Source organism: Entelurus aequoreus, linkage group LG10 (genome assembly GCF_033978785.1).
Source record: "Entelurus aequoreus isolate RoL-2023_Sb linkage group LG10, RoL_Eaeq_v1.1, whole genome shotgun sequence".
Taxonomy (NCBI): Eukaryota; Metazoa; Chordata; class Actinopteri; order Syngnathiformes; family Syngnathidae; genus Entelurus; species Entelurus aequoreus.
Genome location: NC_084740.1, coordinates 50,627,535 through 50,646,641, shown reverse-complemented (window position 1 = coordinate 50,646,641; position 19,107 = coordinate 50,627,535). Strand labels below are relative to the sequence as shown.

General features: G+C 41.0%; 1 protein-coding gene across 3 annotated transcripts in view; it reads left to right on the top strand.

The window, feature by feature from the left end:
* The first annotated feature begins 5,451 nt into the window (after window positions 1-5,451).
* Window positions 5,452-19,107, top strand: part of LOC133658751 (sodium/potassium/calcium exchanger 1-like) — a 25,927-nt gene continuing 12,271 nt past the window's right edge. For 2 of the 3 annotated variants that reach the window (XM_062061115.1, XM_062061114.1), the window contains exons 1-5: window positions 5,452-5,564; window positions 5,644-6,764; window positions 13,815-13,892; window positions 17,378-17,437; window positions 17,536-17,644. In XM_062061115.1, the coding sequence (XP_061917099.1) occupies window positions 5,778-6,764; window positions 13,815-13,892; window positions 17,378-17,437; window positions 17,536-17,644 (1,234 nt within the window). In that variant the 5' untranslated portion in view covers window positions 5,452-5,564; window positions 5,644-5,777. The remainder of the gene's footprint in view (window positions 5,565-5,643; window positions 6,765-13,814; window positions 13,893-17,377; window positions 17,438-17,535; window positions 17,645-19,107) is intronic. The other variant, XM_062061116.1, reaches the window with a different exon arrangement.

The window sequence follows — 19,107 nt, the reverse complement described above, 5'->3', positions numbered from 1 at the left end:
ATGTTCGATATTCCGATATTGTCCAACTCTTAATAACCGATTCCGATATGAACCGATACCGATATATACAGTCGTGGAATTAACACATTATTATGCCTCATTTTGTTGTGATGCCCCGCTGGATGCATTAAACAATGTAACAAGGTTTTCCAAAATAAATCAACTCAAGTTATGGGAAAAAATGCCAACATGGCACTGTCATATTTATTATTTTTTTTAACATGCCTCAAAACAGCAGCTTGGAATTTGGGACATGAGGAGGTTGAGGTTGGCGGGGTTGGGGGGGTTGAGGTGGGAGGGGGGGGGCTGTATATTGTAGCATCCCAGAAGAGTTAGTGCTGCAAGGGGTTCTGGGTATTTGTTCTGTTGTGTTTATGTTGTGTTACGGTGCGGATGTTCTCCCGAAATGTGTTGTTTGGTGTGGGTTCACAGTGTGGCGCATATTTGTAACAGTGTTAAACTTGTTTTTACGGCCACCCTCAGTGTGACCTGTATGGCTGTTGACCAAGTATGCCTTGCATTCACTTGTGTGTGTGTCAAGATCCGTAGATATTATGTGACTGGGCCGGCACGCAAAGGCAGTGCCTTTAAGGTTTATTGGCGCTCTGTACTTCTCCCTACGTCCGCGTACACAGCGGCGTTTTAAAACGTCATACATTTTACTTTTTGAAACCGTTACCGATAACTTTGAAACCGATACCGATAATTTCCGATATTACATTTTAAAGCTTTTATCGGCAACAAGTATTAGAGGTGTAATTGATTATGTAAGTATGTACAGTATATTAGTGTTGTCCCGGTACCAATACTTTGGTACCGGTACCGAAATGTATTTCGATACTTTTCTAAATAAAGGGGACCACAAAAAAATTGCATTATTGGCTTTATTTTAACAAAAAATCTTAGGGTACATTAAACATATGTTTCTTATTGCAAGTTTGTCTTTAAATAAAATAGTGACCATACAAGACAACTTGTCTTTTAGTAGTAAGTAAACAAACAAAGGCTGCTAATTTAGCTGCTGACATATGCAGTAACATATTGTGTCATTTTCCATGCTATTATTTTGTAAAAATTATTAAGGACAATTGGTAGAAAATGAGTTATTAATCTACTTGTTCATTTACTGTTAATATCTGCTTACTTTCTCTTTTAACATGTTCTATCTACACTTCTGTTAAAATGTAATAATCACTTATTCTTCTGTTGTTTGATACTTTACATTAGTTTTGGATGATACCACAAATGTAGGTATCGATCCGATACCAAGTAGTTACAGTATCATACATTGGTCATAATTTAAGTCGTCATGTGTCCAGGGACATATTTCCTGAGTTTATAAATATAATATGAATTTAAAAAAAACGAAAGAAGATTTTGTGATGCTAAAAATGTCTACGTAATCATAGTAGTGTCACGACTTTGACTATGGTGCAGTTTCCTGCGTGGATTGTTTTCCCGGAATGCAAATGAATTGGACCGGACATGGCGTGAAGGTAAAGACATGTTTAATCTTTGACTATAAAAAGAACAAACAAAAGGCGCGCACAAGGCGAAGACACCAACTTAGCGAATGAAAACAAAACTAACACTAAGACAGAAACTATGGACATGTAACAAAACAAAACTTACGTGGCATGGCATGAAACGAACAATCGCATGAAAACAAGTCAGCACAGTGCATGGTACAGAATATCAATGTTGCCAGAACGACTAACTGAAAATGACAGGCTTAAATAGTCTCTCCTGATTAAAACAGGTGCGTGAGTCCAAACAAATAAGACAGGTGAAAACAACGAGTTACCATGGTGACCAAACAAGGGAGCGTAAACAGGAACTAAAAGAGTCTTAAACAACCAGAAAATAACAAAACAAAACATGACCACAGAACATGACAACTAGTATCGACTAGATACACTCTTTTTAGAGGCGGTATAGTATCGAATGTGATTCATTAGTATCGCGGTGCTATATTAATATCGGTACACCGTACAACCCTAATGTGTATATATATATATATATATATATATATATATATATATATATTTATATATAGTTGTGTATATATACTGTATGTATACTGTATATCTTGATCCTAATTGGTAGAAATTACGTTATAGATGCCCTGAAGTGCTAAATAGGTTAATACCATTTTATAGCCATTTGAAGTGGGCAAAATTGACCCCATGCTATGACCAATAGAACTTTCATTACAGCACTTTGGATGATCGGATCTTCTTCCAAACGGACATGAGGCTTTAAAGTAGGGGTCTTGTCATGCCTCGATGTTAATTTCGACACTACCCTTGTTCCCTTGTGCTGAAAAATTATACCACTCATAACTTCCTTTGACATGCTCATCCTGAAATTTTTGATGGTGGTTTGGGGTGTGAGGTGGGACTTACTGCATGACAGCTGTGGTGCCATTATCGCCCCCTTGTGGTAAAAAACAATAAAAGTTATAACTTCCTTACAAATGTTCCAATTTTCCTGAAATGTTTGATGGTGGGTTGGGGTGTTGGGTGAGACACAACTGCATGACTACTGCAGCCCCATTATTGCCCCCTAGTGGCGAAAAATTACAACTGTCATAACTTCCTTGTGGTGTGAATGTGAGTGTGAATGTTGTCTGTCTATCTGTGTTGGCCCTGCGATGAGGTGGTGACTTGTCCAGGGTGTACCCCGCCTTCCGCCTGAATGCAGCTGAGATAGGCTCCAGCACCCCAGATTTTTCTCTATATGGCCCCCCATCTAAAATGAGTATGACACCCCTGCAGTACAATGATACATTCTTATTGTTATTTCCATTTATATGTTTATATTATTTTACTACAGCGTGTATTGTAGGCAGAGGTGGGTAGAGTAGCCAGCAATTGTACTCAAGTAAGAGTATTGTTACTTTAGAGATTTATTACTCAAGTAAAAGTAAAGAGTAGTCACCCAAATATTTACTTGAGTAAAAGTAAAAAGTATGTTGTGAAAAAACTACTCAAGTACCGAGTAACTGATGAGTAACCTGTTCGTTTAATGATGACGGCAACAAATAATGCACAAAAACATAAAAATAGCAATGAACAAAGGTAGTGCAGGATAAAAAAGCAATAAGGTGCAGATATAAATAAATAAATAGATTACTGTACAGATAAATATATTGCACTTTTTCATATGCATCCGCGTTTATGGATGTATGTTATATTGTCTTTTTTATTTCAGCGAGTTAATCCATTTTGGGGGGAGTTGAGGGGATAATTATGATGTATTCAAGAGCAAACAATAATATATATTAAATAATAATACATTAACATAAAAAAAATGAAGGCAAATTGAGCCACAATAACTTAAGAGCACCGTAGGCTCAGGAGGCAGAGATTACAAAGGAAAATAACAAGTTAGCCTTTACGCAAACCATAAACTGATAGGTGTGGACTGCACCTGGGAACACACTGATTGGTGTTTCTATGCATGCGTGTGTGTGTGTGTGTGTGTGTGCGCGACTGTGCGTGTGTGTGTGTTTGTCTATGAGGCTGCAGTGCGTTAATAAATAAATGATAAATAATGATAAATGGGTTATACTTGTATAGCGCTTTTCTACCTTCAAGGTACTCAAAGCGCTTTGACAGTATTTCCACATTCACCCATTCACACACACATTCACACACTGATGGTGGGAGCTGCCATGCAAGGCGCTAACCAGCAGCCATCAGGAGCAAGGGTGAAGTGTCTTGCCCAATGACACAACGGACGTGACTAGGATGGTAGAAGGTGGGGATTGAACCCCAGTAACCAGCAACCCTCCGATTGCTGGCACAGCCACTCTACCAACTTCGCCACGCCGTCCCCACATGATGTACATTTGACAGTGATTCATAGCAGGGAAGCTAACATCAGCCTACGGTGACAGCCAACATATCTACTAACGTTACTTACCGCCATGGGCTTCCTCAAATTTGACGTTGAGTTCATGTAAGCTTAAGCTTGTTAATCATGTGACCGCCTGGCGCTGTTTGATTGGTGAAACGGAGTCAAACGTCACCAGTGACTGCATTTGATTGGTGAAACGGAGTCAAACGTCACCAGTGACTGCATTTGATTGGTGAAACGGAGTCAAACGTCACCAGTGACTGCATTTGATTGGTGAAACGGAGTCAAACGTCACCAGTGACTGCATTTGATTGGTGAAATGGAGTCAAACGCCACCGGTGACTGCATTTGATTGGTGAAACGGAGTCAAACGTCACCAGTGACTGCATTTGATTGGTGAAACGGAGTCAAACGTCACCAGTGACTGCATTAGATTGGTGAAACTGTGTCAAACGTCACCAGTGACTGTATTTGATTGGTGAAACGGTGTCAAACGTCACCAGTGACTGCATTTGATTGGTGAAACGGAGTCAAACGTCACCAGTGACTGCATTTGATTGGTGAAACGGAGTCAAACGTCACCAGTGACTGCATTTGATTGGTGAAACGGAGTCAAACGTCACCAGTGACTGCATTTGATTGGTGAAACGGAGTCAAACGTCACCAGTGACTGCATTTGATTGGTGAAACGGAGTCAAACGCCACCGGTGACTGCATTTGATTGGTGAAACGGAGTCAAACGTCACCAGTGACTGCATTTGATTGGTGAAACGGAGTCAAACGTCACCAGTGACTGCATTAGATTGGTGAAACTGTGTCAAACGTCACCAGTGACTGTATTTGATTGGTGAAACGGTGTCAAACGTCACCAGTGACTGCATTTGATTGGTGAAACGGAGTCAAACGTCACCAGTGACTGCATTTGATTGGTGAAACGGAGTCAAACGTCACCAGTGACTGCATTTGATTGGTGAAACGGAGTCAAACGTCACCAATGACTGCATTAGATTGGTGAAACGGTGTCAAACGTCACCAGTGACTGCATTAGATTGGTGAAACGGAGTCAAACGTCACCAGTGACTGCATTTGATTGGTGAAACGGAGTCAAACGTCACCAGTGACTGCATTTGATTGGTGAAACGGAGTCAAACGTCACCAGTGACTGCATTTGATTGGTGAAACGGAGTCAAACGTCACCAGTGACTGTATTTGATTAGTGAAACGCAGGCATGCCATAGATCCTACTTTTGAAGGTCTGTCTGACAAACCAAAACAAACAAAGCGTGCATTAACAGATGGATAAAAATCAGTAGCGAGGAGCGAGCTGAATGTAGATAAATGGAGCGCAGTAAAAGTAGCGTTTCTTCTCTATAAATATACTCAAGTAAAAGTAAAAGTATGTTGCATTAAAACTACTCTTAGAAGTCATATATGTTCTATAAGAAGCATTTTACATTGTTTTTGAACAAACCAGTTCAACCCATTTCCAGACATTTAGCCTAAACGTGGATGTGTTGGTGAGGCGGGTCCAATGGTGAAGGGAGAGTGAGACAATATGGATAATCCTCTTAACGCCTGCAGGTATTAGGTATTATGCTGATCCATTGTGAAGACGTGTCCTGCGTCCTACATAAACCACTTGTGTTTGGACCACTCACCTCAGCTTCGCTTCTCATCGTGATACATCGCTGACAGTTTTTTTGGTAAGTTTGCTTTCGAAATTTAAAAATTATTTTTTGCAAAAATCCTCATAATTTTCTGTCATATCTTTATGTTAACCAGGGATGTGAAGTGAAACATGCCAAGGAGGTTTGGGATCGCCCCCAGTTTTTATTGGAGGGAGCTGGCACGTCCCACTGTCCCTTAATGCATCTTAACCTAATATAGCCTGCAGCATCTTTGCTTTTTGGAGGGCCATGCATTGCCTGAGGAGGAAGCGGCTGCAGTTGAGGCGAGTCTTGTTCCTCCTCACTGGCGTCTTCATGTGCGTCCTGTACCAGCTGACCATCAGCGCCAGACGCTACGAGACTTTGCCTCTGCCGCAGTTTAGAGACGCTTTCGCAGAGGGCTCGGCCGCTTGGGTGGAGGATGTCGCAGGCGAGAGTCGAGAAAAGAGCTCCATGGTACAATCGGAGGTGAAAAATCAAACGACACCAGAACCTCACACGGTCACCACGTCTGCCAACACGACTGATAAAGCTGAAACACCACCTGGAGCCACCACTAATAGAACTATTGTGCACTGCATCTTCGTGCCCCCTGACCCCAAGGTGGAGCCCCCCAACACGCCATCGGCTCCTACTGACGCTCCTCACGTTAAGGGAGAGTACCCTAAAGATCTATTCTCAGTGGAGGAGCGCCGGCAAGGCTGGGTGGTCCTCCACATCCTTGGCATGGTCTACATGTTTGTGTCCCTGGCTATCGTGTGCGACGAGTTCTTCGTCCCCGCTTTGGGCGTCATCATAGACAAGTTGGCTATCTCTGATGATGTCGCAGGAGCCACTTTCATGGCGGCGGGAGGTTCTGCCCCCGAGCTTTTCACGTCCTTCATCGGCGTGTTCATAGCCCACAGCAACGTGGGTATCGGGACTATCGTGGGCTCAGCGGTTTTCAACATTCTGTTTGTGATCGGGATGTGCGCTTTGTTTTCCCGGGAGGTTCTTTGTCTCACGTGGTGGCCTCTATTCAGAGATGTTTCCTTCTACATCCTGGACCTCATCTTGCTCATCATCTTCTTCCTGGATAATGTCATCATGTGGTGGGAGAGCATGGCGCTGGTGGCCAGCTACACCTTGTATGTCATCTTTATGAAGTTTAACGCCCAAATAGAACACCTTTTCAAGACCCAGCTTTACAAACACAAGAACATTGTCCGAATTATCACTGAAGAGGAACCTAAGGCGGTAAGTACTTAAAGTGCATTTAGCATGTTTTTCAACTTTAACAATAATTGGGGCTGCGTGAGAAAATGGAATGTCTCTTTAACCACGTGTTTATCAATCATCAAGCAGGGCTAAATTATTACCTGAGGAACAATTACAAAAAAAATCATCAGTTTTATTTATGTCAAACTACAAAACCCAAACACAGTGAAGTTCTCAAAATGTGTAAATGGTAAATAAAAACAGAATACAATGATTTGCAAATCCTTTTCAACTTGTATTCAATTGAATAGACTGCAAAGACAAGATATTTAACGTTTAAACTGGAAAACTTTGTTATATTTTGCAAATATTAGCTCATTTGGAATTTGATACCCGCAACATGCTTCAAAAAAGCTGGCACAAGTGGCAAAAAAGACAGAGAAAGTTGAGGAATGCTCATCAAAGACTTATTTGGAACATCCCACAGGTGAGCAGGCTAATTGGGAACAGGTGGGTGCCATGATTGGGTATAAAAGCAGCTTCCATGAAATGCTCAGTCATTCACCAACAAGGACGGGGCGAGGGTCACCACTTTGTGAACAAATGCCTGAGCAAATTGTTTAAGAACAACATTTCTCAACCAGCTATTGCAAGGAATTTAGGGATTTCACCATCTACGCTCCGTAATATCATCAAAAGGTTCAGAGAATCTGGAGAAATCACTGCATGTAACATTGAATGCCCGTGACCTTTGATCCCTCAGGCAGTACTGCGTCAAAAAGCGACATCAGTGTGTAAAGGATATCACCACATGGGCTCAGGAACACTTCAGAAAATCACTGTCAGTAACTACAGTTTGTCGCTACATCTGTAAGTGCAAGTTAAAACTCTACTATGCAAAGCGAAACCCATTTATCAACAACACCCAGAAACGCCGTCTGCTTCGCTAGGCCTGAGCTCATCTAAGATGGACTGATACGAAGTGGAAAAGTGTTCTGTGGTCTGACGAGTCCACATTTCAAATTGTTTTTGGAAACTGTGGACGTCGTGTCCTCCGGACCAAAGAGGAAAAGAACCATCCGGATTGTCAAGGCGCAAAGTTCAAAAGCCAACATGTGTGATGGTATGGGGGTGTATTAGTGTCCAAGACATGGGTAACTTACACATCTGTGAAGGCGCAATTAATGCTGAAAGGTATATACAGGTTTTGGAGCAACATATGTTGCCATCCAAGCAACGTTACCATGGACGCCCCTGCTTATTTCAGCAAAACAATGCCAAGCCACGTGTTACATCAACGTGGCTTCATAGTAAAAGAGTGCGGGTACTAGACTGGCCTGCCTGTAGTCCAGACCTGTCTCCCATTGAAAATGTGTGGCGCATTATGAAGCCTAAAATACCACAACGGAGACCCCCGGACCGTTGAACAACTTAAGCTGTACATCAAGCAAGAATGGGAAAGAATTCCACCTGAGAAGCTTCAAAAATGTGTCTCCTCAGTTCCCAAACGTTTACTGAGTGTTGTTAAAAGGAAAGGCCATGTAACACAGTGGTGAACATGCCCTTTCCCAACTACTTTGGCACGTGTTGCAGCCATGAAATTCTAAGTCAATTATTATTTGCAAAAAAAAAACAAGTTTCTCAGTTCAAACATGAAATATCTTGTCTTTGCAGTCTATTCAATTGAATATAAGTTGAAAAGGATTTGCAAATCATTGTATTCTGTTTTTATTTACCATTTACACAACGTGCTAACTTCACTGCTTTTGGGTTTTGTATTTTTATACTTTATTTAAACTTGAATTTAATTTGGTGCATGTTTTGTACTGAAACAAATTCATGGTAAAGAGACTGGAGATGTTCCTGGCACAAATTCTCCTGGGGAATGACGTCATACCAGCCCCCGTGTTCAGTTCAACAGTTCTTGGGAGACAAACATTTGTATGCAGCAATTTCCCAAAAACAGTAGAGCGCTCCTGTTTTATAGAGTAACTTGGACCACTGTAAACACGTTGACAGACCCTTGCATTGGTATTTTAACCCAAACATCTTGGTCCAAACCTGTGATTTACATAATTGAGGTATTTCTCAAGGCGCTCCTTTAGGTCCTCTCATGTTTGGCAGTTACATTTTTTTTTTGTAATGTAATTTATATAACTAAGGTGTTGCTGTAGCTTGTTTACTTCAGATGCAGTCAGTAGTCATATGTTCAACTTATTTAGTTATACTAGTTGTGTTCCTCAGGGTTCCAGTTTAGGTCCTCTCTTTTTCATTATTTGGGCTATTTAACTGGAGTTATGTTTAAAAAAACAAGTGATAGACTCACATTTTTGCAGCAGATTCTTCAAAACACTAGAGTGCTGTCATAGAGATGATCTTTGACAGACTTTTTTTTTTACAAAAGTCCTTAAAAACAGCAGAGCCCTCCTGTAACTCTGACAAAATAAATGACCCCAAATAAATGTCTACCGTAGAGGATGCTGGTTCTATGGAATATACAAATTAAGACTAACCGTTAAAGGCCTACTGAAAGCCACTACTACCGACCACGCAGTCTGATAGTTTATATATCAATGATGAAATCTTAACATTGCAACACATGCCAATACGGCCGGGTTAACTTATAAAGTGCAATTTTAAATTTCCCAAGAAATATCCGGCTGAAAACGCGTGACGTCAATCGTTGAAACGGAAGTATTCGGACACAATGTATCCAATACAAACAGCTCTGTTTTCATCGCATAATTCCACAGTATTCTGGACATCTGTGTTGGTGAATCTTTTGCAATTTGTTCAATTAACAATGGAGACTGCAAAGAAGAAAGCTGTAGGTGGGATCGGTGTATTAGCAGCTGGCTGCAGCAACACAACCAGGAGGACTTTGAGGATAGCAGACGCGCTATCCGACGCTAGCCGCCGACCGCATCGATGATCGGGTGAAGTCCTTCGTCGCGCCGTCGATCGCTGGAATCCAGGTGAGCACGGGTGTTGATGAGCAGATGAGGGCTGGCGTAGGTGGAGCGCTAATGTTTTTATCATAGCTCTGACGAGGTCCTGTAGCTAAGTTAGCTTCAATGGCGTCGTTAGCAACAGCATTGCTAGGCTTCGACAGGCGGCACAGCATTAACCGTGTAGTTACAGGTCCATGGTTTAATAGTATTGTTGATCTTCTGTCTATCCTTCCAGTCAGGGGCTTATTTCTTTTGTTTCTATCTGCATTTAAGCACGATGCTATCATGTTAGCTCCATAGCTAAAGTGCTTCACCGATGTATTGTCGCAGAGATAAAAGTCACTGTGAATGTCCATTTCGTGTTCTCGACTCTCATTTTCAAGAGGATATAGTATCCGAGGTGGTTTAAAATACAAATCCGTGATCCACAATAGAAAAAGGAGAATGTGTGGAATCCAATGAGCCCTTGTACCTAAGTTACGGTCAGAGCGAAAAAAGATACGTCCTGCAATGCACTCTAGTCCTTCACTCTCACGTTCCTCATCCACAAATCTTTCATCCTTGCTCAAATTAATGGGCTAATCGTCGCTTTCTCGGTCCGAATCGCTCTCCCTGCTGGTGTAAACAATTGGGAAATGTGAGGAGCCTTTCAACCTGCGACGTCACGCTACTTCCGGTACAGGCAAGGCTTTTTTTATCAGCGACCAAAAGTTGCGAACTTTATCGTCGATGTTCTCTACTAAATCCTTTCAGCAAAAATATGGCAATATCGCGAAATGATCAAGTATGACACATAGAATGGATCTGCTATCCCCGTTTGAATAAAAACATTTCATTTCAGTAGGCCTTTAAGGGAAAGTCTGGTCCTCAGTTCTTAGCTCTTTAGAAATGTGGCCCTCAGAACAATTCACTTCAACATCCCTGCTGTCACATCACTGGCCAGCCACTGGAGACTATGAGAATGATTGGTGAAATGTGCCATTATATTTGTACTAAAAACAAAACAGGAGTGGGCTAGGAAAACATTTGCGGTGAAAATTCACATGAAGTACCCCGTCATTCATTATTTGACATTTTGCATGCACTTTGTCACGCAAAAGGTCATGATTTGTCTGGAGGGAGTGGCGGCCATTTTAACAAACACATTGCACTATGCAGTAATTAACCAATGTTATTATATATGTTGTTATAGCGATAAGGAGAAAACTGCTTAGCCAGCCTTAATACCATTGATGAGCTCATTGTAAACAACTGTTGAACATGTATTTCACACCAAAGTAGTCACGATACAGTACTTCAAATACAGCCACTAGCGGTGGTTATTTACTGGTTTTTGACTACGCACGGAGCAATATAGGAGTTAGTTGTAGGAATGTCCGATAATGTGCGACTTATACTCCGGAGCGACTTATACTCCGAAAAATACGGTATAATTACAGTAAATGTACTGTCCCAATACTTCTGTTCAAAGAGTGTCAGACTAATCCTAGACCAAAGAAGCATTTTAGGACCTCCTTTCTTTAAACATTGTTATTGTTACTGCTTAAAAAGATGACAAACTGAGTTTGACATGTTGACGAATGCCTTTAGAATTTTTATGCAAGTGTCTTAGGAGTACTAATTACTCCAGATTTGGGCAAATTAAGGCCCGGGGGCCACAGGCGGCCCGTTGAGCTTTTCAACTTGGCCCACAGGACATTACCAAATAAGTTTTTTAGATCTTTAAGATGGAAAGTGTAGCCGCCATTATGATGTGCAGTGATGTTTTCTAATTACCATAAATCTTGAACTATACAAAGTATTTCAATTGGTTGGAATCTGCGCTTTTGCATGATATACTTGTTACTATGGTAATCTAATTAGTTACTATGGTAATCTAAGTCACAGCAGCTCAGACGAGGCACCAAGCAGCGTGGGTGGGGAGTGTTTCCACAGAGTGTTTCCAGAGCCTGAAATGTGGGTGTCAGGGACAGACGTGGAAGGAAATTTTTACAACAAAGTTCTAAACTTAGTGATATATCAGATGTATCAGATTGTATGTGGGGTTTTGTTTAACCTTCGTGTTCATATTTCGCTGTGTTTGTTGCATTTTTGTTGGATTTCGCTTGATTGTAAAATATGTGGATGGAGAGGGGGTGTGATGTTCATATGTTGTCAATATTCAGTGTTTTATCGTTCATAGTTAATATTGTAAATCCCACATACTTTATTTTCATGTACATTCTGGGTGTCTCATTCAGTGAAAAAACCATCAAATTCCATTTCGTTTTTTAAAGGCCTACTGAAAGCCACTACTACCGACCACGCAGTCTGATAGTTTATATATCAATGATGAAATCTTAACATTGCAACACATGCCAATACGGCCGGGTTAACTTATAAAGTGCAATTTAAAATTTCCCGCTAAACTTCCGGTTGAAAACGTCTATGTATGATGACGTATGCGCGTGACGTCAATGGTTGAAGCGGAAGTATTGGTACACCATTGTATCACAATACAAACAGCTCTGTTTTCATCGCAAAATTCCACAGTATTCTGGACATCTGTGTTGGTGAATCTTTTGCAATTTGTTCAATTAACAATGGAGACAGCAAAGAAGAAAGCTGTAGGTGGGATCGGTGTATTAGCGGCTGGCTGCAGCAACACAACCAGGAGGACTTTGACTTGGATAGCAGACGCGCTATCCGACGCTAGCCGCCGACCGCATCGATGATCAGGTGAAGTCTTTCGTCGCGCCGTCGATCGCTGGAACGCAGGTGAGCATGGGTGTTGATGAGCAGATGAAAGCTGGCGTAGGTGGATAGCTAATGTTTTTAGCATAGCTCTGTCGAGGTCCCGTAGCTAAGTTAGCTTCAATGGAGTCGTTAGCAACAGCATTGCTTGGCTTTGCCAGGCGGTACAGCATTAACCGTGTGGTTAGAGGTCCAGAGTTTGGTAGTATTGTTGATCTTCTGTCTATCCTTCCAGTCAGGGGCTTATTTCGTCTGTTTCTATATGCAGTTAAGCACGATGCTATCACGTTAGCTCCGTAGCTAAAGTGCTTCGCCGATGTATTGTCGTGGAGATAAAAGTCACTGTGAATGTCCATTTCGCGTTCTCGACTCTCATTTTTAAGAGGATATAGTATCCGAGGTGGTTTAAAATACAAATCCGTGATCCACAATAGAAAAAGGAGAAAGTGTGGAATCCAAAGAGCCCTTGTACCTAAGTTGCGGTCAGAGTGAAAAAAAGATATACGTCCTGCACTGCACTCTAGTCCTTCACTCTCACGTTCCTCATCCACAAATCTTTCATTCTGGCTCAAATTAATGGGGTAATCGTCGCTTTCTTTTTGTTAAAAAAAAGCACATTCTACATATTTTTGGCCTAAATTGAACATTTTTAAGCATAAAAAAATGCTACATTAACTAAAATTCCTCAATACTACAATAGTATTGGCCACGAGATGAGACCAAACCAATCAGCAAAGCTGTTCAGTATTGTGGCCACTGATTGGCTCAGCCTCAGGCAGCATCTAGCCCTGCCTTTTTGAGTGTAAAGGTAACAATGTGGGTGTTATTTCATGTACAGAGGGCTCTAATAATGTTAACAGTTGTACTCAAAACGTGTTTTATGCTTCAATTATGAAATAATTCGATTTTTTTTTAATTAATAATTCCTATCCATCTATCCATTTTCTACCGCTTGTCCCTCTTGGGGTCGCGGGGGGCTGGAGCCTATCCCAGCTGCATTCAGCCCTACTTAATGGAAACTAATTTACAAGGATAAACAAGGGATTACTGTGCTGCTAAATGTATTGCAAGAACATTGATCCTCCTGAATTTAAAAAACAATAATTCCATATACTGATTTTCAAAAGGATAGTGCAGATCAAAAGCAAGAAAGTGGCAGCAATACTATACTGTATGTGGCAGACTAAAATATTACCGGCAATGCACAATTCATCAGCATTTTCTTAAATCACAAAATCAATACTATTACTAATAAAATACCATAGTAATAAAATACTAATACATTTGTAACACTTTTTATTACGGGTCTCTGTCTCGCAGCTAGATTCGCCCAAGTCATTGTTATTGTGTGTGTGTGTGTGTGTGTGTGTGTGTGTGTGTGTGTGTGTGTGTGTGTGTGTGTCAGGGCGTGGGGTTTTACGCAGCTTGCTGCGAGATTTGTTCTCCCGGGATGCAGACAGACCACTCCGGACATGGCGTGCAGGTTGGAACATTATTTATTCCACAAAATATCAAAGTAGTACGAAAAAACAGAAAACAAGTCGCACTCGAAGCTAATGCTACTATTAGCTCGGACTATGGACAAGAAATAAACACGTAACGTTGGCATGAAGTAGTGATGGGTCCAGCAACACCGATGCATGCGTCGAGCTCATAGAGCGAAACCCTGTGTCGGTGCGCGTACCGCTTTTAGAAAGTCACATGACCGATCATGAGCTGTTTTGGTCGCGTGACCGATACGCGAACTGTGTCGCACTGACGCCTCCTCTGTGCCCTGTGAGCAACGTTCCCTCTAAGGTGCGCGCCTGCGCAATTGCGCACTGCTCAAGCGTCCTCTGCGCACAGCAAATATATGCCGCGCACCAAATCAAATCCCATCTGAAGTCTAAACAAAATAAACACATTTATTCTGTGTAATTTTGCAATGCAACTCTGAGTGACAGTGACAACAAGCGGCCCTAACGGCGTTCGTCAACACCGTTCAATTGAACACCGTTCAATTATTGTAACGTCTATCCAGATGCTTTGAGGACAGGAATTATATCGATCACTTTATTGAGCAAAACTGTTTATATTCGGCCATAACCACACCAAAAACATGAGTAAAACACTTCTATCTCGAAAAACTAATCATTTTCTGCCGTACAAACCAGGCCAAAACCAACTTGTCATCTGTCACCAACACGCATACCACTAAGCCACTGTGCGTTTCTGGCCACACAAAAAGTCGGACAACTCAAACACCACACAAAGTTACACTGTGACTCCTCAGTCATACGTGTGCTTATTTTACTGTCATTTATTATTAATGTTAATTTATTTATATTAATCATGGAATGCTGTTACTAGAGAAAGTTACAGGAATGCACACTTCATCCTATGCTTACATTTCATTGTGCAACATGAGGATGTTTAAGGGGAACTAAATGTGATCTCTGAAAGGGGTACAAATGATTTCCAAAGCAGGACCCCCACCCAGACATATTGTACAATACTAATCCATAGCTTATGAAAAACAAGATTTCTTTTATTTTCATTACAAGTGGGCCAAATCACTAATATTCCAAAATAATCTCATGAAAAAGACTCCTCTCATTTGAGTGTTATTATAAAAGATTGGTTTGAGACAGGTGTGCTGCTGGTATTGCCACGTGTGATGTTGCGCACATGTGCTCCCCTGAATGCTCAGGGAGTTTTTGTGTTTGCTCACACACATGAACAATTAGAGGGAACATTGTCTGTGAGCGGGTCTTTTCTACAGCCGGAGAAATAATAACTAAGAGAAATCATCTAAAATTGAATACGTTGGAAAAACTGTTTTTTTTTAATAAAAATGTGTAAAATAAAAATAAATTCCCAGTCCACAAGCATCCTCATTCACAACACGTTCTCTTAGTTTTCCATGTTATGATACATGTTCACATTATTTATTGACTGTATCTAAAAAAGATACAAATATATTTTTATTTAAATGAAGATATGAAATATTCCTAAATGAAATACAATGACTTGGTTTATATTATTGTATATACTATGTCATAAAATCAGTGTCAGTTGAGTGGGTCCATAGGTTGCCTGTAGGGATTTTTCATGTCCAGCAGATGTCAGTATTTAGTGACACAGTATCGACACAGTATCAATACAGTTTTGCAATGTGTCGAAACGCTTCATGACGCCTCATCAACCCATCACTAGCATGAAACAAACAACTTACGTAGCAGGGTTGCATGAATAAACAAAACTCACGTGGACACGGCATGAAGCGAACAAACAGCATAAACTATGGCATGATTGGCATGGCATGAAACAATGACGCCCGCCCGACTGACCGGCAATGGCAGGCTTAAATAATGCCTCTGATTAGTGCTCGGGTAGCAGGTGAGCGGCCCAACACTAATCAGAGACAGGTGAACATAATTAGCAACCATGGCAACCAAAACAAACTCAGGGAGGTGCACAAACAGGAACTAAAGGAGTCCAAAACTAACAGAAAACACAAAAACATGATCCGGACCACGGATCATCACAGTGTGTGTTTGTGTGTTCTTGTATTTCTGCCCTTCTTGACACATGAACAAGGAAAAGTATCTTCCCTATGAGGAGGTGTGAACAAGTGAGGACATAAATCACGGTCCCAATAACATTGCATCTAATAGACAATGTCTCATTAGCACCCCTGCTGGTGACATCTATAAAAATGAGGGTGGTCCCAAAAAGGAAGGATTTTTCAAATTGACTGTGTGTCAGTTTTAAAAGTGCTCCCCCTCTGGTCAACATATGAAATAACAAGTGTGTGTAAGAAATGGAAATGCGCCCCCTTTGGCCAAAATTAATAAAATACATATGCATATAGAGACATACTGTAATAGCTTTAAGTAAAATGGCGTGCAGGTTGGAACATTATTTATTGCACAAAATATCAAAGTAGTACGAAAAAAACGAAAACAAGTCTCACTCGAAGCTAATGCTACTATTAGCATGGACTATGGACAAGAAATAAACACGTAACTTTGGCATGAAACAAACAACTTACGTAGCAGGGTTGCATGAATAAACAAGACTCACGTGGACACGGCATGAAGCGAACAAACAGCATAAACTATGGCATGATTGGCATGGCATGAAACATTGACGCCCGCCCGACTGACCGGCAATGGCAGGCTTAAATAATGCCTCTGATTAGTGAGCGGCCGAACACTAATCAGAGACAGGTGAACATAATTAGCAACCAAAACAAACTCAGGGAGGTGCACAAACAGGAACGAAAGGAGTCCAAAACTAACAGAAAACACAAAAACATGATCCGGATCATGACAGTGTGTGAGTGTGTTCTTGTATTTCTGCACTTCTTGAGACATGAAGAAGGAAAAGTATCTTCCATATGAGGAGGTGTGAACAATTGAGGACATAAATCATGGTCCCAATAACATTGCATCTAATAGACAATGTCTCATTTGCACCCCTGCTGGTGACGTCTATAAAAATGAGGGTGGTCCCAAAAAGGAGGGATTTTTCAAATTGACTGTGTGTCAGTTTTAAAAGTGCTCCCCCTCTGGTCAACATATGAAATAACAAGTGTGTGTAAGAAATGGAAATGCGCCCCCTTTGGCCAAAATTTATACAATAAATATGTATATAGAGACATACTGTAATAACTTTAAGTAAAAAATGAATATTAAAAACAATTACAAACAAAAAATTAAAAAAAAAAAACAACTAAAAGCTTACCTTTATCTAGAAAGGGTGGTCCTAAAGAAGTAGGCATTTTTCGGAGGTCTCAAGAAAGGTAACAAATCCAATATTGTGTGTGTGTGTGTGGGGTATCGGACAGGAAGAAAAGCTCTAACTTGGGGAAAACTCGTTTGGCGCTGTCTATTGGTCAACAAGTACAAACCTCTAGTCTTTTTCAGACTTTTTTCTTGGGGGATATAAATGTATGGACGTGGTATTAACAATTATTGCACACAGACGAATGGAGACGGTGAGGAAAAGTCCCCTCCTCCGCCAGAAGACAAGAATTGGTTGAAGGTAAACCTGAAAGTATCATCCTCCGCTCTGACATCAAGACTCATGATGGATGAAACATTATCATAACAATATTTTCAGTCGTCTATGTCTCTCCCCAGTTGAAGCCAGCTCTTCAACGCGGTGGAAGTTCGGCGTCTTTGCACAACAGCACCATGAGGAACACCATCTTTCAACTGATGATCCACACCTTAGACCCCCTGGGAGAAGGTGAGCCCCCCCCCCATAAAACAGCATTAATAGGTTATATTTTGTCATCCTTTTTGTTTTTATTATAAGCCATTTTTTTTTAGCATGCATTCGCTGTAAGAATTTGTGATACATAATTGTATCACATCTTGGTCATACAAGAAACCGTTAAAAATATAGCAATAATATTGCAGCATTACAAAAGCGGTGAAGTTGTCACGTTGTGTAAATGGTAAATAAAAAGAGAATACAACAAATCCTTTTCAACTTATATTCAATTGAATAGACTGCAATGACAAGATATTTCATGTTCACACTGAGAAACTGTCATGTCTGCGTGATCATGTTTTGTTTTAGTTATGTTCGGTTTTGTTTTTGGACTATTTGTGCACTCTTGTTTTGTCACCATGACGACCGATTAGTTGCACCTGTTTTCACGTTCGGTCTCACACACCTGTTGTCAATCATGTCTGTATTATTTAAGTCCATTGTTTTCAGTTAGTCTGCCTGGCGACGTCACACGTTATCATCACTCTGCTTCATGCCATGTTCACAGTCCCATGCCAAGTAAGTTTTTGTTTCATGTTTATACTTTTTTGCCTTTGTGCAAGTCTTTTGTTTTCATTAGCCAAGTTTTGTACCTCCGCCATTGTGCGCACCTTTCGTTTGTTCTTTTTTGATAGTGTTAAATAAAATCATGTACTCACATTCACGTCTTGCCCGCGCCAACTTTCCGTTGCCTCCCGGAAAAACAAACCCCAAGGACCAAGTCTTGACAGAAACTTTGTTATTTTTTGCAAATATTTGGAATTTGATGCCTGCAACATGCTTCAAAAAAAGCTGGCACAAGTGGCAAAAAAGACTGAGAAAGTTGAGGAATGCTCATCAAACACTTATTCGGAACATCCCACAGGTGAACAGGCTAATTGGGAACAGGTGGGTGCCATGATTGGGTATAAAAGTAGCTTCCATGAAATGCTCAGTCATTCACAAACAAGGACGGGGCGAGGGTCACCACTTTGTCAACAAATGCGTGAGCAAATTGTTTAAGAACAACATTTCTCAACCAGGTATTGCAAGGAATTTAAGGATTTCACCATCTACGCTCCGTAATATCATCAAAAGGTTCAGAGAATCTGGAGAAAGGCCGAAAACCAACATTATTGAACCGAAACACGACATCAGTGTGTAAAGGATATCACCACATTGGCTCAGGAACACTTCAGAAAACCACTGTCAGTAACTACAGTTGGTCGCTACATCTGTAGGTGCAGGTTTTGGAGCAACATACTGTCATGTTCTGTGGTCTGGATTATGTTTTGTTATTTTTTGCTAGTTTTTGGACTCTTTTAGTTCCTGTTTGCGCTTCCTTGTTTGTTTTGTCACCATGGCATTAGTTTTCACCTGTCTCATATGTCGGGGACACGCACCTGTTCTAATGAGGAGACTACTATTCAAGCCTGACGTTGCCAGTTTCCTGGCGA